At 39.0% G+C, this 26,524-nt stretch overlaps 1 protein-coding gene across 1 annotated transcript; it reads left to right on the plus strand.

The window, feature by feature from the left end:
• The first annotated feature begins 334 nt into the window (after positions 1-334).
• On the plus strand, positions 335-26,139 carry LOC140241102 (glycerophosphocholine phosphodiesterase GPCPD1-like). The gene is made up of 18 exons (XM_072320869.1): positions 335-374; positions 5,336-5,542; positions 6,951-7,093; positions 8,222-8,263; positions 9,387-9,562; positions 11,486-11,602; positions 11,953-12,139; positions 13,305-13,455; positions 14,968-15,040; positions 15,605-15,697; positions 17,229-17,306; positions 18,780-18,822; positions 18,988-19,052; positions 20,618-20,683; positions 21,260-21,393; positions 21,959-22,094; positions 24,317-24,477; positions 26,011-26,139. Exons 2-18 carry the CDS (start codon positions 5,403-5,405, stop codon positions 26,081-26,083), a joined length of 1,878 nt encoding a protein of 625 aa, XP_072176970.1. The 5' UTR covers positions 335-374; positions 5,336-5,402; the 3' UTR covers positions 26,084-26,139.
• The last annotated feature ends 385 nt before the right edge of the window (positions 26,140-26,524 follow it).

The following is a 26,524-nucleotide window of genomic DNA, read 5'->3' on the forward strand; positions in this document are numbered from 1 at the left end:
AAAAATTCTCCCTACTGTGGGAGGGGGGACACCCCCCTCCCACACCCTCCCCCCCTCGCTTGCTCCGCTCGCTCGCTCGGTTGCTATGCTCCCTCGCATACCGCCCCCAACCCCCTCCTTTATAAAATGCTAGATCCGCCCCTGATCATTCATCTTTTTCACAAACATTCGTCTTTTTGCGAACAATTCATTTTCCCCCACATCTATTCGTCTTTCTGTAAACTGATCTTCTATTCATACTCTTTGCACAGAACTATGGGGGTGGGGTGGGTCCAGGGGCGGGGTTGGGCGCGGTTGTGACCGGCTGTACAGTATCCCCGAGCTCCGTGGTTGAGGTCTGCTGGGCGATCATTGGGGAGGGGAGTCAAAACAAAGTAAGTTAAAGAATTGTCGATTTTGATTCCATTGTTTGCTCACTGTGTCTTGCATTAAAAAGAGCTAGTGCTTGAGACTTACTCGTTATAAAAAAAAAAAATGTGAAAAATGTGAAAACGTGTTTCCTATAGCTGACAGAGTTGTAGCCGCGCCGCCCCGTCGCGAACACTGGAGGCACACAGTCCATCAATAATAGTCCCACACTTAATTTTTTGTGTTAGCATTTTTTCTTGCATAATTGGTATCTCCTTTTTTTTCTACTGTATGCTTAATGCAAGGGGCCAGGGGTATGTTTGGACCCTATCATAGCTCAAAAAGTGAAGATCTACTAGACTTTCTGGATGTATGAAACTGTGAAAAGGATTTGAAAAGAAACGTACAGCTACAGTGTAATTTAATGATTTTTAAATTCATAATTTTAATTCTAAGAAGGTTGCGCTAACGTTGCTGAATTGTTGAATAGTCATTGTATTCAGGTTGGCCTTTACTAAAGTAATACTAGCAAAGAGTATATAAGCTACGCCCAGTGTGGCTTTACTGCTACCAGCAGCCCCATACTTCTTCTTCTTCACTATAAGTACAGGCCACTGTCAGGTGTATTTTCGTACCGTTGTGCTGTGCAGGCATATAAGTGTCTGGATTATGGAACTATGTGCGGCTAAAAACAGGCATCCGTGTCTTAATGGAGCTGGGTCTTGAGTACCTCTCTCTTAAAGCTTGACAGAGAGGTACAGGAGACGGCGGCCTGGGGTAATGAGTTCCAAAGCCTGGTTGCATCTGGGAAGAAGCTTCTTTGGAGGATTTGTGTTCTTGTGAATGGTACTTGGAGTTGGAGTTTCTGGTCGTGTCCCCTGTTTGAATGAGGAAGTGATGGGGTCAGAACTCTTGGGGGAATGGATATCATGGAGGTCCTAATGGAGTACATCATTGCAACCTTTGCCTGTGCTCTTCTTTCTTGCAAGGATGGCCATTGAAGTTTTTGAAGCTTGGCTGTGACACTGCTTGTTCTGTGATGGTCATTTCAGACGAAGCGTGCATACCTTCTCTGGATCATTTCCAGTTTCATGATGTTTGCCTGGGTGAAGGGATCCCAGATTATGCTTCCATATTCCAGGACTGGTCTGAGCAGGGTGAAATAGCAAAGCACCTTGACTTTCTGTGGACATGATCTGATGTTCCTCTGGAGAAAGGCTCTGGTGGAATTAGCCTTTTTTGCTACTTGGTTGATGTGGTGGTTCCAGCTGAGCTTCTCATGGAGGTAGACTCCAAGATATTTTGCAGTGTCTGCTTTCTCCATGATGGTTTGTCCATGAATGGTGTATGACGTCATGATGGGTTTACCTTTGTTGGTAACATGGAGGACCTGGCATTTTGGGGGGTTGAACTCCATTAGCCAGTCGGCTTCCCATCGTTCCAGTGCTTTGATGTCTCCCTGGAGTTGCTCGCTGTCTTCTTCTGACCTGATGTTGTGATAGATTAGGCAGTCATCTGCAAACAGCCCAACAGTGGTATACACATTTGATATCGTATGCGTATGGGGCTGCTGGTCGCAGTTCACAGCCCAGTCGAAGTCGCTGTAAAGTTTTATTCACACAGCGTATTAACAGCGTCTGGTCGGGCTAGGTTGGCCCAAACTACTATAAACTGCTATGTGATTAAACTTGCTTGGAATGTGGAAAGATCAACTGAAATATACAGATAGGGTCTGGTCCAGTCATATAACCCTTGCATGCATTAAAAAAAAAGGGTGTTTGCCAATGCAAGAAAACAATGATAACACAAAAATGTATGATATTCTGGTAAACACTGCACAAAAGAATAAATTTACAGGGCTGTCACATTTATCAGATTCATATGTAGTTTGGATGTCCTCAGCCTAGTAAAAAAAAAAGCATGGTCTATGCTATTTTTTATATTACTACATGTAGTACCCTCAACATATCACTGATTATACTAGTGGATACTAAATCATGCACATCAATTCCACCTTTCAGTGCTCATGGCACTTCAAAAATGAAAAGAAAGATATGCATGTAAATAGCACATGTTCAAACATGACAAAAGAGAACAAAATGGCAACAAACAAACATACCAGATAAAGAATACAATTGAGTATCTGAATGTAAGAACGACCCAAGTCCATGGAACACCATTTCGAGTAAACTTAAAAAAAACTTCATATCTTTTTTATTTGTCCAATAATATTCTATTTAACTGCGATGGGAAGGCAACATTAAATTAGAACATATGACAATTAACATAATTTACATTAATTGTGGAGAGGCCATTTTGTGTGATGGACTTGGGTTGTTCTTTGAATCATATGGACTTGGGTTGTTCTTTGATTCATATACATGATATTCTGCTATCAAGAGATGAGAGAAGGACGAGAGAGGGTGCTATAATATGAATGTAAGAATGACCCAAGTCCTTCATTCTTACCTTCATATAAGATTTAACTCATTTATTTCAGGCACTTCCTGGGGTAATTAGGATTTATCATTTATACACAAGATGAGTCCATGCATAAGCTACACACTGAATTAGTGGATGACAGTTGCATTAACTGAATCAGAGACTCCAACTCTCCCGTTTTCGACGGGAGATCTCCCGCCGAAAACCCATTTTTGCAAAATCTCCCGTTCTCCCGCTTGAGATTTAATTTCTCCCGCCCTGGCTCTGTGTCTCCCGTTGGAAAGGATTTCTTACTTATTACTATTGTATGTTGAAAAAAATAAGCCTTAGATAGCACCAGAGAGCATCTAGAACCCGAGGAACTTCGCGCTTCGCACGCATCAACTTAGAGTCTCCCGTTTGCTAGGGGTTTTGGGCGGGAGAATCTCCAGATCAGAAGGTGCTTGGGGTTGGAGTCTAAGCTGAATAGGTAACTGATTTTACAATTTTGTTCCTATAACGGAGAAAGCACGATCACCCCATCCATGTTTTACTCTGGATGTTTGGAGTAACAATGCATATGATGATGAACATCAGTTATAAAAAAACCCCTCTCATTCTAAATCACAATATTGGTGGTATGTTTTTGAGTGATCCACCCTTCTCCAGCCTTGTTTTTCAGGAGATCAATCTTTTTACGTCACTATATCTATTTACGGTATTATTCATCATAATGTATTAAGGCCTATTACATAGTGTTCATTGCATTTGCATTTAAATCTTTTGTTATTGGCTGGAAATAAAGCAAAATTGAATAACGTAGAATTGGCATTTCACTGGAAATTTATGACTAGTTGAAAAATATCAAAATACTGCAATATTTACATCAGAAGGGATTGTTTTATTTTTCTTTGTTTTGTTTTGTTTTTTTAGAGACAGGGATGTACATTGTTTCCTAACCTTTGGATATTCCCTTCGCTGTCTTGAATAAAGACTAGAGAGCACAGCGTTTACAGCAGAACACCTGTGGACAGGGCTGTTCGTTGTATGGCGATTACCGGTAGTCTCAACTCAGAAGTATAGGGATATGAAAACAAGACCAAATTGGTTAAAAGTACTTATATCCTGACTAAGCTACTCATTTGGAAATGCTATCATACACGATTGTAGCTTAATAAGCATTTATGCTCAACAATCAAAATGACACCACAAAGGTTTGCCACCTCAGGTGGTACCAATATCTGGCCTGGCCCATGGACTATATGTGCCATGGTGGAAACCCCTTGTGTGCCACATTATTCTACATCTAGGACACCGACGTATTCATGCTTGGAGAAAACATTCTGTTTTTCAAATCTATGTTACTGATTTTAAAACTAGATTTCTGTTAAGCTGGACATGTAGTGAGCAAGGATGTAGAGAAAATGCCAAGCTTTGCTTTGATGACAATTGTATTACTATTAGAAATCGATGATGGTTTTTGTTTGAAATGACTACAGTTAAGTAGCTACATTACTGTAAAGGCATGACTTTTGCACACAAAATAGTAACATAAACTGAGAATTTATGCAATTCCATCTATTAGGGAACACCGCTTGATAGTCAATCACCACATAAAATGCAAGCTACGTGTGAGACGAAAGGAAGCGCGAGAAAAGCTTTCATTGTACTCATTGCAGTATTTTGGCGATTTATCGATCAGGTTGGGTGGGTTTGTGGGTTTGAGCAGAATAAGTACGCGAAGTTGGCACGCCGTCGACTGAGTCGGACGTGCGAACGTGGCGCATAAAGAGTTATTTAAATACACTGTAGGTTCTATGCACCATGTGTGCATTGAATTGAGCAGCTAGCCACCAATGACCACATATATGTAGCCAAGTAGCAAGACCGAGTTATTCAAATACACTGTAGGTTCTATGCACCATGTGTGCATTGAATTGAGCAGCTAGCCACCAATGACCACATATATGTAGCCAAGTAGCAAGACCAAGGGCTTTGTTTACAAGTTGATTAGCTTAGGGCTCTGCATAGATTCTAACATTAACTTCTTACCATGTCAGTTTATATGCAGGTCAGGTTCATTAAAACATAATGATTATTATATCAAAAGGAGAACGAGAGTGTCTGCTTTCTGACTGTCTGGGCCACTCGAGCAGAGGTAGATGAATGTCTGTGTGTGAATAAAACAATCTATTTCTATTATTAAGATTTAAGCCAGTGAAAAAAAATATTAATGATAAACACAGTCAGAGCTGAGTATCGCGCATAGACTTGCAGTACGTATCAACTGTGATGACTGTTGTACAATACAAGAAAGGCAAGAATTGTTCTGCACCTCTAGGGTTTCTGGAATATGAAAATGAACTAGGTCTATTTATAACTTGTTAATCGTTGTAATGTGTAAAATAGATCTCTAAAGGTAAAGTATTACCCTGGGGCACCGTAACCAGAATGTGTTGGGGTCGCTGGTGCGGTCACAGGTAAAGAAGCAGCTAGTGCACATTTTCAAATTGATTTTCCTTTCTCATATGTTTTATCATAAATTTTCTTTTCATTTCTCATGCAGTCTTCTCTAGAGCTGATCTGCTCTGAGCTGCAGCTAGACGCACTGTGGCACAGAAAAGGTTGGAAAGATGCCGACGGTCACGTTCAAAGTTGGGTTCGAGGCGAGGAGGGAAGGTGAAGTGCTGTGCGTCACTGGAAATATCCCAGCTCTGGGTCTGTGGTCGGCCCGAAAAGTTCAGGCTCTGAAGAAAGACGAGGCTGATCAGAGGTAAGAGCAAGCTGAGAGACTTAAAGAGACTGACGTAAATACTGGTACTCAATTCTGAGTGATACAAGCCCTTGAAACCAAAACAACAATTAAATAGCATCTTGAAGATGGGGTACATGCCTTAAACTCAGGAGTGCTGCTTTATTTTTTATTTTTGCCCATCACATCGCTGGTCCCCCCCCCCCCCCCCACTACATTTTTTTTTTTTTTTTTGAGGGGGGGGGGGAGATGGTTGATGACGTCTTTTTAGTACTGTTTACTTTTGAATTGTTAGTGTTTTATACTCTAGGTAGAGTTGAAAATTTTTGTTCATGAGTTCAAGTAATTTTTGGTACATCCTAACCATTTACTACAAACTTTCTCAAGTATATAGATGGTACCAGTACCTTATCATGCAGAAATTTCAAGAACAAGTTTGGTTATTTGACAAGGACAGGGTGATAATTTCTGCAGAAAAAATTACTCCAGGACTTTAATGGGTTATTGGAAAGGGCATAAATGTATGCAAAATTGAATTGTAGTTAAAACATTGCACCTAATGGTGAGAAATCAACAGATAGCAAAGCCTCGCTTAGATTTTCAGATCCTATACATGTATGAAGGGAGCCACACCATCCATAGGCAAGGCTAGGTTCTGGCAATCTTTGAAGAGTCACAAAGACCATATATGGTTAAATATTCTGCATACCACAACCGCCCACATAAATGGTGCATATTTTGTCATTCCTACATTGTACATGTTCTTACATGTAGCTGTGTTACTAGTACAAGATTGTGATGATTTTGATTCCATTTTACTCTAGCTGGCAATGACTTGCTATTGGATTTATAAGCAGTTTAAAGCTCTGCCCCAACTCCCCCTTTCATTCAGTAAAAGACTGCACATCATTGTATGATTTCTCTTTATACTGGTCATAGAGGGTTGGTTGATGAGCTCAATTTCCGTCCCCACTTTGTTTACACACACACACACAAAAAGAAAAGAACAAAACCTTTAAGAGCGGTAAGGTTTGTTTTTGCACTGAAGACCTTTCTTTTTTCCTCCTCCCACTTTTGAAAATGTGGTGCCGACCATGTCATATATTGTTATTTTGTAGTGAGACATACTTTTGGAAGGGGTTTCTGGCAAAATCAACCACTTCAGAAAAGGATAAGTCTTTTCTTTCAGTTTACCCCCCCCCCCCCCCCCCAAAAAAAAAAAAAAAAAAAAAAAAAAAAAAATCCTACATCTATACCCACATTGTGTACAATGTGTCTTGTACACTTATGTTCTTGACTTTAAAAGTTGCAAGGTAGTATGTCTGGTTGGCCAGCAGGATTTCAAGATGAACTAATTTGTTTGCCATAGATAACTATGGGGAAAACAACTTAACTCTCTGTTCTCTCTCTCTCTCTCTTTATAATGTAGGTGGACGCTTACTATTGATGTACCAGAGAACACTAAAATTGACTACCGATATGCTGTTTGTAGCTTCCTGAAACTTCCTGAATCAAAGATTGTCGTACATGAGTGGGAAGCAGGTCTTGTCCCTCGTCACATGTCGGTCACAGGTATGGGAATCAATTTGTATCGATAATCTTGAATACTCTCAAATTCCTTGTACTTCCTCTGCCTGTAGAATGGATTCTACATATGGCATGATTATGGCATGATTGTCGTACTTTCTTCTTTTAGCTTGGTGTCCCATGTATGTTCAGGCAAGCATCTATGGGGAATGCATGTTATAGCAAAATCAGTTCATCCTCAATAGGTTTTAAGAAGACTCTTAAAAGGGGATATTTGAATAGACTACACAAAGCTTAGGCAACCACTAATTTGCTGTATAGAGCTTACATTCTACTATGTACCAGGTAGCTGTTTCTGTCCTCGGTATAAATATGTCTGATGTATCAGTGCAAGAAAGGCCCATGCAGGTAGATGAAATATGCTCCAATATAGCATTTTTTCCCCTGATTGAGAAGTGACAATGACAAAAAAAGAAAGACACCTAGAAGAAGAAAAGAGTTTCTTACATTAAATTTTATTGCACTTATGTGGTTTTCCAGCTAAAGAAGTTACTCATTGACAGATGAGCCACTGTAGTAGTTAGTACCTATTAAGTGTAATTTTATGTATTTTACATAATAGATAGATTCTCAAAAATAGTTAGGTTATGCGTGTCTTTTAATAGTAATTGCAAATGTCAGCATGGAGAGAACAGATTCTGATATTGGATTGTACAGTGCTGGTTGAGGTGAGGATTTAGGTTTATAACATTTCTTGTGAGATAATGAGAAACTTCTTCTGAAATATAAAAGAGCATGTAATTTCAAGAAGGATTCAATGTTTATTTGATGAAAATTGGCCTTGAAATGGCAGAGATATAAAAAAAAGCGATACTAATAAAATTGACAGGCCATGACTTCTATTTATTAGGATCTCTTGTTTTTAGATATCTCAGTCATTTCAAAACCGATTTTCATCAAAGAAACTTTTGATTCCCCTTTAGAATTCTATGATCTTTAACATTTCATAGAGTGGTTTCTAAAAAATCTCGCAAAACGCTACAAGCTGAATCCTCACCTCAACCAAAACTATGAATGTACAGTCCCTTTAAGAGAATTTCATGATGTCTCAGATCCAGCTTGCTTTCTGTTGTACTGTCATACTCGTACATTCTCTGTTGTCTCCCCATGCAGACATCCCGTACCACACTGAGTTACAAACATTTGGTACCTATGGTGAGTTATTCATCTGATCTTTTGTCAGGGTCATACTATTCATTTTTCATCACTCTTTGTTTGATCCTGAATATATTTGTATGCCTCATTGTTCAAAATGTTAAAATACATGAATGCATAGAGGGTTTGTAATTTTGTCTGCTGCAGACATAGCTTTTTTTTCTCTTTTTCTGCAGGGGGGGGGGGGGTTGAAAAGAAAAGTGGGAGATTTCACAATAATATGCCCTTTTAGTAAAACTCCAGTTTGTGCATCTATGTCAACAGTATCATCATGCATGTCAACATTATACAAATGTGTGCATCTATGTGTGCATCTTTGCTAACATATACAAATGTGTATGTCCACCTTTGTCATCATTGTATACATTGTATGTGCATCATGTGTTTTCGTGTGCCATGGTGTAAACCCCTGTGTGCCCCATTGTTCTGAGACTGCGATGCACTTATCATTTTTGGCAAACATTTGTTTCTTTCGAAGCCATGTGGAAACCCTCTATAGAAACGTTTATGGCAGACATACATCACACAAATTTGGAGAGAAAATTCTGAGCCTTGCTGCAGTGTAAATTTTGTGACTCCACTAGATGATTATTTCTCTCACAAATGGCCAGTGCAGTGATAGCTGTGCTGTGGTCATTTCCAAGTCTGGAAGGAATGTTTTTTTGCAGACACAACCACAACAGAAAATTAGAATTCATTCGAAAAACCTCTATGGAACACTGCTAGATATTCAAACACGAGGCAACGCAAGCTACATGTTTTAGGAACAGACTCCCTGGTGAAGCATCCATTGTACTTTACAGTCATTTGGTGATTTATATATCGGTTTGGGCGAGATCGTGTGTTTGAGCAAAATATGCGAGCTCGGCATGCCACTGACTCAATCAGGCGTGGGAACGTGGCACACGAAGACTTAATATTATTCATATTTGCCTGTGCATTTCCTATTGGGATGCTAAATTGCAGATAGAAACTCTGAATGGTTCTTCAGCTACACTCCATAGACTCATATTTCATTCTGTGATCCCAATGTAGATTGCATTGTATTCCGCATTTTGTTGTTGCTATTTTTACCACAAAAAAGAAAAATGCAAACTTTTCATTTTTTTGAAATCTTAAATAGATGGACAGAACAAGGTACAGAGGGGTTGGCTGGTGGACACTCGCGAAATTCAACTGATGTTTGACAAGTCAACGCTCACCGAACTCACATCCTCCCTGAGCCGTACGCCATGTAGCATTCGGGTCACTGCTGTGGATACCACGTCTCCATACGAATCCATTCCAATACTAGTGGCAGTGAGTTCTTATCTTGTGGGATTTTTTTTTCCCCACCTGTACAGTTCGGGGTCCCATTGCGTAGAAAATACTGATGCAACCTTTTGAAAGGAAATCCCTACCCCTCCCCAAAGTGGTGTAAGACCGAAATGTAACATGGCCACAAGCCAGAGGTTATAAAATAATGTGCATGTGATTTCTTTGTGCAGTATAAATCATCCCTCATCGTGAAAGGGACCAAGGTTACCAGGGCTGTAGATTGCTTTGCTGGGTTCATTGTTGTAGGCAGTGTAGACAGTGGAGTTGTGGTTGAGTAGCCTGAGGCTTGCTCTTTTGAAATTCACAGTCTGTTTGCCTGATCAGATATTAGCTTTGACAATGAGGCTTTGTAAAAGCCAGGTAGGATTTAGTTTTTTTCGACTAGTCTACTTGGTGTCCAGGAGGTTCAGACGTACTTCAACCATACAGGGATCCTCAGAAATTTAGATTCTTGCAAGAAAAGAAAGTCCTAAAATTTATGAAACTGATTTGAATAGAAAAACATTTGTAAGTCGAGTCACAATCATTTGAATAAACAGCACACATACACATTGATTTGCACGCTTGAACACATTGGAGTCATAAAAGTTTAGATCTAGGTTTCTGGTATTGGTGTTGCATTGCATTGGGTCTTCTTTATGTACAATGTAAGTGATGGAAAGTTGCTGAAATTAAATTATTGTATTGCATCACTATTCGACACTCTTTATCTGTGGGCTTGAACTGTACGGTTGACTTAATGTGTACTGTAGATGTGTTGGGGGGAGGGGGAGGGGAAAGATGGCATCAGTACTGTTTGCATGCCAATGTCAGCAAGCATTTTCTCTCATTGTTCCAAAACGCTTGCCTGACTTCGATTTTTACTTGCCCCAGGCAATTAGGCGAGCGCTATGTAGCGACTTGGTGCTGCCCAAGGATATTACCTTCAGCAATCCCCAAATTTCAAGATTTTCGAAATAGTTTGCCTCAGTCAGAGTACCATGAATGCAAAGTGTGCTGCTCAGGTGTGTCAGATTCGCAGGTCCCTTTCTGGTACTTTTCCTGGGGTTAAGAATGTAGGGTGTTTATGACAGTTTATGTTTATGGCCCAGTTGCACCTCTGTTGGGGTAGCAAGTTGGGATTGTGTCCAGCTATGAAAAAGAACTCCTTGATTTCCATGATGAAACTGAACATCAACATGCACTCCATGTTTCACTTTGCCTTTGACAATTCAGATATACTAGCCTCCCAGCCACTTTGCCTCTTACAAAAACAAAAAAACAAAACAAAAAAAGAAGAACAAAACAAAACAAACGCAGAAGGAGATTGGGAAAAAATGAGGGTAATTGCTTTTTTACCCTCATCATAGATAATTCAAATTACAGCATTCTCCTGGTACATTCCCTGAATGCATGGAGGGTGATTTATTGAGTTCAAACACTATGAGACAAGGGGGCTTGAATGTTAAATACCCTTCATCATCCAAAACGACTGTTACTTTAAAGGCATAATTTACCATTTGCAGATGAAACAAAAACCCAGTATTAGTGCTTCAAAATAGTTCTAAAATGTGAGTTAGGGATAGAAACAACCAATGTAAAAATTTGAACCAGATGAGTATAATCGATGTAAGTATTGTTGAAAATACAAAATGTGAACGATAGACATAATAATGTTTTCAGACTAAACCGTCTATAGTTATGGTTCAATGAGAAAAATAGTGATATCTCCTTGGAGTATATTTTAGGCGTTATTGCAAAAATCTTATATGGTAGGATGTTTGTGATACAACTGACCTACATATATGCATCAAATGTGATATCTTGATTATTTTTCAAATTACTGATCCCAAAGGTAAACAGGACCTTTAATGTTTATATTTTTGTTTTGTTTGTGTGTGTTTGCCATGACAATCATTGCCATAGAACCACCGCCTGGGAGACCACATACCTCGAGAGCAAGCCACGTCCGGTGAGCCGCTAGATGCAATGTCTGAAGTCTTGACCTTCTCCACTCAGAATCTGGCAGCAGGACATGATGTGGTAAGCTCTCTAAATCATAAATCAAGACATCCTGTTTTATCTGGATGAAAATGTGATGTGATGAAGTGCAATTTTGAATAGGCCTGCTGTAACAAAGCATTGCGTGAGAACATTTTGAAGGGGTGGTTCCTGTCTATCAGTCTTTACTGTGAATGGAAATGAATGATCTTCATCTACATTGAATGTGAACAGTATCCAACACAAAGACTGCATTTTACCAGCATTTTCATGATTCATTACCTGTATCATCAATGTAACATAAAATGGGACCCAGAGTCTCATTTCACCGTCCTCTCATTCGATAAGTTTTATAACTCTTTTTTCAAATGATTTCTTTTGACTTATTTCAGAAATTCATGATCCAGTTGCTGCAAGCCAGTGCATCCCCATCTCATAGCGAGGGCAAGCGCTTAAAGGGGGAGACCACCCTGATTGGTGAATGCTGGTTGGTGAGCAGTAGCTTCACTCAGAGTGTCGGCTCGGTCCCTCTGCATCTTTTTGACAATGTTGGTGTTCCTCTTGGTGTCAAAATATCAGGTGAGACCCAATGGCCCGAATTCACGAAGGTGGTACAATTAGACCTATGGTTTAAAGGAATCGTAAAGTTTTGGTTGAGACCTAACTTCAGGATTTTAACATTTTGGGGTGAGATAATGAGAAACCTCTTATGAAATATGAAAGAGCATGTAATTCCAAGAGGAATTCAGTGTTTATTTGATGAAAATTGGTTATGAAATGGCTGAGATACCCAAAACAGAGCAATACTAATGAAATGTGGGACCCACATTTTATTACGATCGCTTTGTTTTACTTTGCTTTTGGATGTCTCAGCCATTCCAAAACCGATTTTCACCAAATAAACTTTGAATTCCTCTTAGAATGGCATGCTCTGTACCATTTCATAAGTGGTTTCTTGGTATCTCACAAAAAGTTAAAAGCCAAATCCTCAGCTCCACCAATACTGTACTATCCCTTTAAACCATGGACAATTTGTGTGGAGCGCCAAGTCTCACATGGCCTATTTCATTACAAAATCAGTCATTTCGTCGACGAAATAATGATTTCGTTAACGAAAAAAGAAAACACTTGTGCTGTGACTATATGGAACAATGTCACGACTTCTGAGATGAAGATAAAGTGTTTTATTTTGGTACAGGATGTTTGTTGCATCACTAAAAGATTGTGGCCATTTTAAGTGTGGATGCATTTATTTTTTTGTTTTACACTTGTTTGCTTGTTTGCAATACCGTAGTTGTTGGTTTTTTTTCCTGAGTTGAAGGGGAGTTATGACTCTGTAAGGAACTTTCAATTATCAGTACCCAGTGTTTGAAACAAACCATCAAGCAATAAAATGACTACTTGTGAAAATGCTAAACTTCCAGTCACTAGCCAGGAGTATGACTGACTGTGGACCGATGTGTTGGCTCAGTGAGTAGAGCGGCTGCCCTCACAATCGGGAGGTCGTGGGTTCAAACCCCGGCCGCGTCATACCAAAAGACGTTAAAAGATGGGAGTTGCTGCTACCTTGTTTGCCGTTCAACAGTTGAAAAGGTTAGAGCAACGTCGATCTGGCGCTGCTCAGTGGCTGCCGGGCCCACGATCAATTGGGCAAAAAGAATTTCCTTTCTTGGACAATAAAATTTGGAGTTTATATCCAAAACAATTATTATTATTATTATTATTATTATTATTTTACTTGTAGTCTCCTATGCAGCCATTGAACCACTGGAGGTTTCAGAGGCCCACAGCTTCCAAGTATCATATGCGACACATTGGAAGAAAAGGAATGGCGCCCTCAACGTTGGCCACAGAGGCATGGGACGGACAATGTGCGATCACTCACTCATGAAAAGGTGAGAGTTGTTACAACTCCAGAACGGTTGATTGGTCTAAAACTTTGTTTGAACCCATTGAGGGTGAGCTGATTTTGCTCTAACACAAACACACAATTTCCATACACACCGAGTGTACTCTTTCTTTATAGCAGAAATTCTTTAGTATTTAAAACAGAAAGGCCAGTTTGCTCTTATGCAAGCTTGCTCAAATGTCTGACCATTTAATTTTTCATATCCCTACATAATTCACAGTTCTGACTGCAGATATATTTAGTAGTGATGAAGCTACCAAATATTATGCCTCATTTGAGGCAACAGTGAAATTGAAAGGTAAATAAACATTAATGCACAATATTGCAAGTGCAAAAAGGCAGACATCAAAACAGACGTAAATGCAGTCTTAGAAAACATGCAAATTTATTTGGTCCCAGACAGCCTTGAGATGGCAAAACAATGTATGTAGAAAATTCATGAAAATTGACTTAGTCACATATTTCAGCTTATTTTAGGATAATCTAAATCTTGACCAAATCTTGAAATCAGAACCCATTCCGTTACTGAGATATGATGCTCCCTCCCATTGGAAATTGTTCAAAATTTGTTGGCAAAACAATGTAAGCGGCAATACGCTTGCCCCTGCTCAACACGTTGGGCATGGACTTGGTGAAACAATGTATCTACTTGCAATACATTGTTTTGCCATCTCCCTGTTTGTAATACAGTAGACTACGCACCACGCGCGGCTGCAGAAGCACGCACATATTGACATTGTAATACATTATATGCGCGCCAGTGATCGAGACTTACATTGTTTTGCCATATCAATGGCGATACTGTGGTTTTGTTGTGATGGCAAAACAATGTATGTTTTGATTAAATGCAAATTATTCTAAAAATAAAGGGTCTAGTGAGATCAATTTGTATGCATGCACTGTATTACTGATAGTGTTGCTCCTGCAAGGGTAAGATATGAAGTATTGAACGAAAACAGAAAAAGAGCTGTAGGTTTGCCAAACTTCAAGCTCGATTAACTGGAAGTGAAGTTGGATGTAGATACATTGTTTTGCCATCTCAAGTCCGCAGAGACCTTGTTCGAAAGTACAAATTAGGGAGGAGAGAGTCAGTGATTAATGGATGATTAGCATCCAATCTCATTCATGGAGAGTAACGGCAAGAATACCTCTCTGTTACATACATAAATATTCTATAAAACAACAACTATGAGGTTTGTCAGGTAGGGTAGAGGTATGATTTTGAAATTTTCATTCAAACATTGTCAGTATCTTTCAGAGAATTACATTTCTATTCAAAGATATGTTCGTGCTGTGCTAATATCCTAAAAGTGTAATTACTTGGGTCATGCTAAACTAACGGATCTTCTCTGGTCATTGTATGTTTATTCTTGTTTATACAATACCATGCATGTGTAGTATTTTATTTCATGGCATGGTAATTTTTTTTTCTTTCTTGTCTATTCAACAATAAATCAGTCATATTCATTAGACTCATCCTTGTTATCGTGTCTTCCAGTGTAAGGGATGAAGAATCTACCTCTAATGTTCCAGAAAATACTGTCTACTCTTTAAAAGAAGCAGCGTACCATGTAAGTGGCAAAATGTTCAAGTCCAATATATTACTAGACTAAAGTGGTAATTGCAGTACGATATTCAAATGAGGTCTTCAAAACATATTCGGCCTATCTGTTCATAGCCATTCTTCAGTTTTGACGCTGGTGTCTAATGCTTTGTAGCATCAACAACAACTTTTGTGTGCATTGTAATTTCTTGAATCTCTGCTCTCGCGAAATTCAAAAAATTCAAGAAACTTTTGAAAACGTTTTGGCGGCCCCTACACCATACCATGAAGAAATAAGACTGATGACATAGTATGATTATAAATTGTGTGTAACTATATAGCTGAAATATGTGTGGAATGATATACAGGCGACTCTGGTTATAACGAGATCCTTGGGACCAGCAGTTTTCTGCCGTTATTTTGAAATTTGGTATGTCCGAACAAATAAAGTGTATAAAGATATCTAGATGATAATTTTGGGGCCTGAATTTTACTTCATTGCATCCGGACTTTTGTTATAACTGTGTTTGATATAGTGGGAGTGCACTGTAGCTCACCTGGATTGATGTCATTTATATTGTTACATATTTAGGGAGCAGACTTCGTGGAGTTTGATGTTCATGTCACCAAAGATGGCATTCCTGTCTTGTTCCATGACTTCCAGTTTTCCCTCTGTATGATGGAGGTGAGTTCTGTGCTCCTTATTCTTTAGAAGAAGAAGAAGAAGAGAGAAAAAAAGAGCTGAACAGAAAAGAAAACGGAAGTATCAGAGCTGCATGGTTCTGCGGGAAGCTCCCTGAAAAATGAGATGTATCTTCTTGTCCTGACACAAGGTTGTGAAATCCCCCCCCCCTCGCGATTTACCAAAAGAGAAAACCCAAAGCAAACAACCCTCAAACCCAACAACCAAAAACCCACACAGTGTGTCCCTGATTTTGATGATGGACTGTCTGCACTCCTGAAGTAGGTAGAGAAACCATTTTTTTCTTGTTTTGTTTTTGCTTTTGTTTTGTTTTTGTTTTTTTTTTTACCAGAGGTGGTGGTAAATGTAGTTGGCTTGTTCAATGGTTTTAAAGGGATTGTACAGTACTGGTTGAGGTGGGGATTCATGATTTGAACATTCGTAAAGTGAGATAATGAGAAACATCTTATGAAATATTAAAGAGCATGTAATTTTAAGAAGGATTCAATGTTTATTTGATGAAAATTGGTTTTCAAATGGCTGAGATATCCAAAAAAGTGATAATAATAAAAGGCGACAGGCCACGCCTTTTATTAGGATCGCTTTGTTTCACCTTGTTTTTGGATATCTCAGCCATTTCAAAACCGATTTTCATCAAATAAACTTTTGATACCCCTTAGAATTGCATGCTTTTTGTCATCTCGTAGAGTGGTTTCTGAATATCTCGCAAAACGTTAAAAGCTAAATCCTCACCTCAACCAGAACTGTAGACACCCTTTAATATGTGAATACAACACACTCATTCCTTGTCTCATTTGTGGGAGGAGTAAGATGCAGGCTATATGTTTGTGAGAGTCAGTATCCTATGGCAAAGGAACATTTAACTCGATGAGGATGAGTCCCGAGTGTACTCGGGCAGGGGTGTATTGGAAATGCGTGTTGTGGCAAAATCAGTCCGTCCTCAACAGGTTAAAGTATTCTGTCCTTGCTACCCATAGTTTTGCATGTTATTTTTCCTGTTCATATTGTTAGAAACACATTAGTTTTCCATTGCCGACAAAGCGATTTATTTAGCATTCATCAGTTCTGCCTTATTCAATGGCAAAATGAGTTAGCCAATCAGTTAGTGATAACAAAATTAGTGTGTAAATAGTGTAGGAATATTAATCATTGATTTGGAAGTATCATTAGTAAGTGATGACAATATGGGTATGTTAGAAGTATTAATTTCACACTCTTTAACAACAAAATGAGTTAGCCTCATTACTTTGTGATGACAAAGTGACTTATTGTGAGTAGTTAGGAGCATCAGATTCATTCTTTTTTAATAGCAAAATTAGTAAGTTTAATAGGGTCATTATTTGGTGATTCCTAAGTGAATTAGTTGAAAGCACCAGCTGCATTCTTGTGTGATAACAAAGATGAGTTTAGACACCATCAGTTCCATTGCTCTGTTTGACAAAAGTAAGATTATTTCTGATAGTGTGGCCGCAGTCTAACTATCTTCTCCCTTTGTTATTTGACTTGCCACCAGTCTACAGGAGGCCAAAAGAGTGTACTGACCACTCTACCCATCAAAGATACAACCTATGAAAACCTTCTGGCTGTGCAGGTAAAGATAAATAAAGCAGTTTGCTCAGTGCTGTACATCTTAAAGTTCCACTTCAGCTTGATGTAAAGACTGTTTATATATTTTGTGAAGATGAATAACAATTAGTTTGTCATACATCAGAGATTCAGTTTTGAGATTTAAGTGTCATAAGTGTGTCTTTCAAGATTAACTATCAACCAATATAATATCCTTTTTTATATTTTCATTTTTTTTTTTTTTTAATTCAGTGATTTACAAATAAAATTCATGGTTCAGTACTTTGTATTTATTCTCTTGTAATTTCCCGTTTCTGGACCTTAGATTGACTAAGGTGCTAAGGTCTCATGTTACTCTCACCTTCATATTTTTTTTTTCTTGCTAAGATAACGAAAATCTGCTTTTTTTTTGCCGGTGAGATGAGCTTTCATATCAACATAATGTCATGTTTTTCCTTAAATCTTGAATCTGTTTTTATGCCTCCGCCAACGAAGTGGCCGGAGGCATTATGTTTTCGGGTCGTCCGTCCGTCCGTACGTCCGTCCGTCCCGTTTTGTTTTTGTCGATATCTCAAGAACCGTGTGGTGGTTTTGCATCAAACTTGGTATGAGGGTATATCCGTGGGGGATGATACTTTGCGTGGATTTTAGGGTCACAGGGTCAAAAGTCAAAGGTCACAGGTTATTTTGTGGAAAAAAAAATTGAAATTTCATGTTTTTCTCCATATCTCGCAAATGGTTCAAGATATCTTCATGGAACTTAGTATATATGCTTGTACCGATGGGCAGTGATTAGCTAGGGAAGTTGGGGGTCATGGGTCAAAGGTCAGGGGTCAAAGGTCAAGGTCAACTCCTCAAAATATAACTACTTTCCTTATATTTATGCAATACCTGAAGGATTTTTTTAAAACTTGATGTATGCATGTATAATCCAATATATATTCTGTGGGAAGTTTCTTGCCAAAAGGTCAAAGGTCAAAAGGTCAAAGGTCAAGTGAAAGTGCTAAATTGCACTTTTTCCTCCATATCTCAAAAATAACTCAAGGTATTGTCATGAAACTTACATATTTATGCATGTTCTACCTAACAGTGATTCTCTTTGGAACTGTGGGGTCAAAGGTCAAAGGCCAGGTTTCGATAATACTATTTTACCATTTGATACTGAAATTATACTTTTTCTCAATACCTTGAAAATTACTCAATGCATAAACTTGTAAAAGGGTCAAAAGTCAAGTGAAAATCATCAGTTCCCCCAAATACCTGCACTCTGACGTTTTAATCATTCATCCAATTGAACCTAGTTCTAGGAAAGTGAACATTCAGCACATTTGTGGCAAAACCTTTCATTTTAATATCTTGCCAATTGTGTGAAACTGTCATCACACGTTGTCAAGACATTGTACTATAGACCTATTAGGAGAATCATGTATTATGGCGGAGGCATACACCAGTCGCCGTAGCGACATTTCTAGTTTTTTTTTTTTTTTTTTTTTTACAGAAACTGAATCCTGTCATTAAGCCGGATGGATCAAGAACATCAGGTATGTGACAAATGAAGTGCATTCATGGATGACATATTTTCTCATTAGATCCCACGTTATTAACCAAATGTCACATATATTTGCATTGGTTATCAAAAAACAAAAAACAAAAACCAATTGATAAGTAATCACAATCGTAACATAAAATTTTCTCATCCTTTTCAGAATTTGTCTGTGAGAATTCGGTACCTGACGTGGAGGATGCCTTGCCTTTCAGCAAGCTGCAGACAGTGAGTGTTTTTGTTTTATTTTGTTTAGTTTTTAATTGGAGACATTATCTTTGCTTGAATCCTCCTTCTGTAAAATAATTGTGCATGGGTGACATAATAGATATGTGTGTGAGGAGTCAGCTAGGAAAGCTGCTTGGTCAGAAATTGCACAGTGATAATTCTATTGCCTTCAAAGTTAGTATCAGATTTTAAAGGTAGGGGATACCTTTTACAGACCTCCCAAAATGCAGCAAAACATTAAATATGAATCTCAGGGGACTTGTTTGGGCCACTGCTGAGAAATTTGGAAGTCAATAGTTATCTACAATTTGAATAATGCACAAAACTCAACTACTCAGTAGTTCTGTGTGTCAGCCACACTTTAGCCTTTTTGTTGCAGTCTTCTGTATTTTTTTATCTATAAACACAAATCTAAAAGTATAAGAGCTGATGTAATAACATGTAGAGTGTGTGGCAAGAATGTATATAGAAATGTGTGGAAGTTTTGATGAACTTTCTTCACAAAATATACATGATGGACACACATGCAGTGCATTGGTCTGCAAAGGTAGCCTAGAACTGTACTGGAATTTACGATGGGCCCCGAGAAAAATTCAATTCAAAATCTAACGGTCAATAAAAATGTTCTAAATGTTACCTCCCACTTTCAGTACTTTATGGGAGTTTCTAAAATGATACTCTCTTCAACATACCACTGTATTTATACAACTCTTCATTGAAGGCATGCAAATGGGATTCCCTGCCTTTAATAGTACAATCAGCGTTTTAATGCAGATTTTTCAGTTTTAACTACGTACATAAGAATCAACCTCATGAAGAGGAGGAAGATTTGTGTACATTCTCAGTGAAGTAGAAACCAATGCCATTAACCCGTTGAGGACGAGTCCCGAGTATACTCGGGCAGGTGTCTATGGGAAGTGCGTGTTGTAGCAAAATCAGTCCGTCCTCAATGGGTTAATAAAGTGAGATGCTCTCATATCATTTCGTCACTTGGGCAACAAGACCTCGTATCTGAAATTTTGGTGAAAATGCCTTTTTTTTTTTTTTTAATGGTCAGATAATCAGTTAAGTGATGTTCTGTGCAAATCCTAGCTGTCTTACACCAAAATGAAGTCCTCACAGCATGTCAGGGGAAAGACTCTCCCATTTGATACAGTGCTTTGGCTGCCATGTTGTTGTTTTTTTTTTTGCTCTCCCGAGCATTTAACATTTTGTAGATTCGAGGTCTTGTCGCCCAAGCGACGATTTGATTTGCCTAATGTCTAGAACAGTGAAACAGGAAAAGAAAATCAAGCATGCACAGACAAATTTTGCTTGTGAGAATTGGCAGACATTCTACTCTTATTTTTTTTTTTTTTGGGGGGGGGGGAATGAGAGGGGTAAAGAGGATACAGACCACATAGGTATGCTTGATCTTTAGCAAAAATACATTGAAGTCAGTATTAACTATGCAGGAGCTGTCAGTTTTGTAACTGTTTTTATAAAGACTTAATAGGTTTTTGCATGTACCTGTAATGGTAAAATCTTAATTGGCATTGTGTTCACTTCCTTTATTTGTCATCCAGGCTCTAGAGAGAGTACCTGAAGAATGTGGCTTTGATATAGAAATCAAGTACCCCATGAAATGTGAGGTGAGTACCAGTGGTATTCAGCATTTTTGCACCATGCTGCGTTATCAGAGACTGCCGAACCAGAGGGGTTGCAGCCCTTACCCGCCCCCCCTTAAAAAAACACACAAAAAACTTACAAAAAAACCCAAACCAAAAAACAACAACAACAACAACAACAACAACAACAAAAACAACAACAACAACAACAACAACAACAACAACAACAACAACCAAACAAACAAAAACAGACAATCACAAAAACTCATTGAGGTACATTGTATTTTGACCCGTGACCACCCATTAGCCTGCAGCCCACCCTCCCCCCCCCCCAAAAAAAAAAAAAAAAAAAAAAAAAAAAATCCATGGCCCCTGATAAGAGTGCTTGTTGTCATTACTCTGTAGCACACATGTAGTACATGTTGTACATATATGTGGGTGTCATTCATCTGTAGTACATCATTGCAAATCATAATGATTCTGGGAATTATGATCATAATAATGGTAATGATATAATGATTTTGCCAGCGATGAGAGATGACTTTGTCACTGTTTTTTTTTCAAATAAAATCATATCTAACTTTCACCCCTTTCTTGAAGAAATCTGGTTGGGAGTACGAGGGTACACCAATGGACATGAATTCATCACTGGATGCCATCCTTAGTGTCGTCTTGAAGCATGGCGGTAACAGGAGAATCTTTTTTTCTGCCTTCAACCCTGACATGTGTGAGATGTAAGTATCTATATCATGATTAGGCAATTATGACATGTCGTAAATGAAAATTTGGAATTTAAATTTTGTTTTTGGAAATTTAAATCCTAACGTAATATCATAATGATTTTGAAAGTCCTATTTTTCATGATTATGCACATTCGAAAAACAAGATTGAAACTCTGGTATATTGTGAAATACAGGTGTGTGGGACTATGAATTATATTGTTCTTCAATTGTCAAACTTGTTCATGGAAAGCAAATGGTAGTAATGGTAGAAAAATTGCACACGTGTTCTGCGATGTCTCCGTTTCTTCTTCTTCTTCCAATAGGCCTACTGTCCCGAACCTCTTTGGGGGTATACTCACACAACCAATGAAATCCTCTCATTATGGCAGACAGTCTTGGCATTTTAAAAAAAAGATAGATGATATTTCGAAAGAAGAAAACAAATATTGTGTTTGCTTAGGTTTGATAATTTCTTGTTCCCTCTGTTTCTTCAAGTCTACCAAGTGGACATCTTTCTCCCGTGAAGGTCTCAAGGATACAGATTTCCATATTTTTCCCCCTCAACATTTCACTTCAGGATCCAAAAAAAGCAGTCCAAGTATCCTGTGATGTTATGTAACTTTGGACCCACCGACCTCTATGAGGCGTATACTGACCCTCGATCGGTCACTGTTGAGAGGTGCATCCTAACGGCGATGTCTGGTCAGTACCTGGTGAGTGCTTTATGCTTCAATGCTTCATTGTTGAAAACTCATGAATGGAAGTCATCTACATCTTCCAAACATTTTAATTATTGTTATTTTTGCTGAGAATGTGGCAAGGCCAATCCCATGATATTGTCATCTCAGTCTTGTACAGATTTTGCTTCTAAATTTGTCCATATAATGATAAGCATGTGCAGTTATTATAGATGGTTATTGCTGTGTAGGTTTATGTACGAAGACAAAGTGGATAGGGAGTTAGCTGTCAGTCTGTTACAATGGGTTTTATTTATTTGTTAACAACTGTTGCAGTAGAATTGATTTGAAAGGTTTTTGTTTTTATTTTCTACTTCTGAGCATCCATTATGAATTCACAAAAAGCCCTAGATACGCTAATAAGAAATTATAGGGTATGAGGAAGAGATGCAGGCTGTGTACAATCTGTGCAGGGAAAAGTGAAGTTTTTGTAGAGTATTGCTTCAAATTTTTGTGACATCTGGTTTAGGCAGGGGCGGATCCAGGAATTCCGTAAAGAGGGGGCGTGTTTACAAAATTAAAGGGGGGGGGGGGGAGGCGCACGCACCCCTCCCCCATTTTTTTTCTTTTTATTTCTTTTGCTTCAACAAAAAAATGTGACCCGCTACGACAAAAAGGTCCTAAAGTCGCGCACGGTCGAAGCCGTGAAAATCGTGTTTGAAGTCAGAGCATTAAAATTGGTCAAAACTTACGATTTTCTGATGTTGATATATTATTGGAGTCTAACATGTCTTCTATCATCTTTCGAAATTTTGAAGCAAAATGATCAAAGGAAAGACCAAAAAATAACGTTTTTCTGAGCCATGTTTTTTGGCGTTTCAACGAAGCAGAAACTGGTTCGAAAATTTGGATTGAGCGCCACAGATAGGTTCCACCCCTAACAACGACCAGAGTGATCTCATTGGTCAGTTTGCTGCTTGCTGCTAACCGAAGCGTGAAGCTCGCACACTGCCCAGTCGACTGGTGCGTGCGGGCGGGGTGCGCTATGCTCAGCCGCTTCTCACATCCTGGTCACTGATTGGTTGGTGAGGAGACCGCCGACGCTGATGTGCTTGAATGAACTCTTCGGGGGTTGCTAGGGCTTACCTTCTATTGTCCAGAGGTGAACACTGACTTGCGTGTTCCTTGATCGCGATTGCGTCGAAAGGAAGACTTTTAGGGCGCTTTTCTCGAAACAGTGATTTTCCAGACGTCTCGACATGCTCTCTTTTAAACATCGATATCTCCGCAGCCGATTATCTTTATAAAATGTGTTATATATCAATTTAAAGCTGAAAGATTAGGGGATTATATCATGCAATTTTCAAATAATCGACCTCGCCCGACTTTAGGATCATTTTGTTGTAGCGGGTCACAAATAAAGAGGGGGCTTGCGCCGGTTGCGGTCCTCCCTGGATCCGCCCCTGGTTTAGGTACGGTCAAATTTCAACTAAGTTATTCAAGGACACTGTTCGACAGGGTTATTAACCCTCATGGTGCTTTGTTTGCCAGTTAGCATGCACACTGGAGTGCTTTCTTTGTCTGTTGGCACATATGTCTGGAAACTACTCCTGTAACTGTCAACTAGAAAAGCACTCATTGAACACGGACCTCCACTAAGCAGCTCATTATCACCCATTATACATGCATGCTGAAAATTGCCCTATTGAAGCCTTTTGTTTACGTCATCAGCTTCCAGCTATGCAGCGCTGCCTCGCCCGAGCAGAGCATGTGCTTAAGAGCGCGTATGCAAACCTCAAATACGCGCAGCTTCAACTCCTAAGTTTATTGACCCTATCTGCCAAAAGATTGAAAAATCCTTTCAAAATCCTTACAAATTCCTGGATCACTACCAAAATTTAATCATCTGTTCCTTGTGTCATTATCAACTTTTCCTGCAAATTTCATTCAACTCCATTCACTACTTTTTGAGTTATTTTGCTAACAGACAAACAAACAAAAGAAAACAACCTTCGCCCTCCTAGGCAGAGGTAATAAATAGACATTTCCTTGTCCTGTGAATAATCCATATTGTGTCATAACCATGGGTTTCATGCTGGACTGAGGCAAATTGTTAACATCAAGGTTGACATGCTAATCTACAATTCCATCAAGTTTTTGATGGACTGCTGAATGCTTATGAAAAACATTGGTAAGGATAAGTGTCTGGGCAAATAAGTGTTAATAAGACCAATGAGAAAATTGTCTTCATCTCCCAGGGACTCTGTGGCCACTGCGAAGACTACTTACATAACCCCGCCCTGGTGGAGGATTGCCATAGCAACGGTCTGATGCTGGCCTGTTGGGGTGAGAGGACAGCCAATGCTGCCGTCAGGGAGGAACTGGAGAAGATTGAAGTGGATTGCATCATTCATGACAGGTCAGTGAAAGGGAAAGGGGATTAGGGTGAATGGGGGTAATGGGGGTGAGAGACAGAGAGGAACAAACTGACTGTTACACATAGCTCAAGCCCACAAAATGTAGGCCAAAATGAATTTCCACTTTTCTATAATTTATTAAAAAGAGTAAGTTCTGAGCTTTTAAGTGCTATATAACTTTTTAAAATTGGACCATTTGAACCTATTCCAAAGTGATTGAAATGTGTGAGAGTTAGGAGGTGAAGTTTCATAGAAAAGGGAGGGGGAAAAAAGATTTAAAGATTAGGGTCACTTGGGCATGCTGTGCAGAAGTATCAATGAATGTCTAAGGGAAAGCAATGGAATAGCCAAGAAAACATGTTGCAGAAAAGCTGCTAATAAAATGTGTATCTTCATTTTGGTTTGTTTCAAGACACTAAATTTTGACAGTAGGTAGAGAAAATATTGGTTTCCCAGGTAAGAAAGAACTTGAGATAGTTGTGTCAGTCGACCCAAACAACTTATTTTGGTCCATAACAGAGAATCCTAATCTGCGTCTTTGTGTAGGTTTTGAGCTTGTCGGTCACATACTATTGATCAAGACAGATGGATGTGAGGGAAAGATGACTTGTGGATGGGTAAAGAGGAGTTGCTAGGAAACGATCAGATATAATAATTTGGTGTGAGAACGTGATGTGGGAGGGAGGGGAAGAGAATGAAGTGGGACAGGGAGAATTTGACTTCTGGGAGAAGTACGGTAGTAACAAGCTTTAGATCTGCGATGCAAACGCTAAGATGAGACAGCCTCCCGGGTTGAACAAAGCTGTCTCGTGCATGTGAAGAATATGATTTTTAGCCTAATAGCATTGTCTTTGGCATTTGCATCACAGATCTGAAGCTCGCTATTGTCACAAGACAAGTTGTTGCAATAGAAAGATGGACTAGGGAGTAGGAGAGGAACCTATTGGCTTTTCAGCAGTAGAATGTTACCCTACAGACATGTGGATGTGAGGAGATGGAGAGGGTAGGGTCAAGTTTAGAAAAGAGAAAGATGAGAACAAGAGTTGGCGTATGGTAGATTGCCATGATGCAGATGCATTTGACAGGAAGTATGGCAGATTATGAAATATTGTACCGGATGCTGTTGTCCTATCTAGATGATTTATTGGGGTACAGAATTATGTAAAATAATGATAAAGAGTATGCTAAGAAATTTTGCATTTTCAATACTAAAGTCAGGAAGTTATCACTGGAGTGATATGATTGTATTTCATGGTAAGTGCAAGTGTCTACGCTGATGTGTTTCTGTAATCTTGTGTATAATTGCAAGTTCAGTATTCTATTGTCTTTCAGTATCAAAATGACGTATAAGGGTACAGAATTATGTGAAATCATGATAAAAAGTATACTAAGGAAGTCTGAATTTTGCAAAGTCAAAGTCAGTAACTCATTAACGGAGTGATATAATTGTATTTCATGGTGAGTGCATAAGTCTGCACTGATGTGTTTCTTTAACTTTTAGTCATCTGCATTATGATCTATCTACTGTCTTTCAGTATGGGCAGTTTTCCCAAAGGTACAAAGAACAAGTTCATGCAGAAGAAATCAGGCACCTCTGATGGCAGGTAGGATATGCTTCAGTGCTGCTCAGTGAGGCTGAATGGGACAGACACTTGTGATACAGGGTGATAGACTGGAGTCTGGCCATTCTGCTGCAGGTCAAAGGTCAAAGAAGATGATGTCACAAGTAGAGTGTGGGAGTCATTGAGGTCTGTTGGCTGTGGCCTTGGCTGTGGGATATCTAGAGCAATTGGTGAGATTCCATGCTAATCATTCCATTTGCCGACTCTAAAGCACATGGCGCTGTCCTCCACCAAAAATGCTGTAATCTTGTCAAACTTGGACATGTACTCAACAGAGATTCAATAGTGAAAAATTCTCAATTTCTGTCTGATATGCAGGGCAGGAATGGACTGTTTTTGTTTTTGTTTTTAAATCAGAGTGATTTATATAGATGAAGAAATGAGATTTGAAACTTACATTAGATCATACCTGATATCTCTGTTTCAT

The sequence above is a fragment of the Diadema setosum genome, chromosome 17 (genome assembly GCF_964275005.1).
Source record: "Diadema setosum chromosome 17, eeDiaSeto1, whole genome shotgun sequence".
Classification (NCBI taxonomy): domain Eukaryota; kingdom Metazoa; phylum Echinodermata; class Echinoidea; order Diadematoida; family Diadematidae; genus Diadema; species Diadema setosum.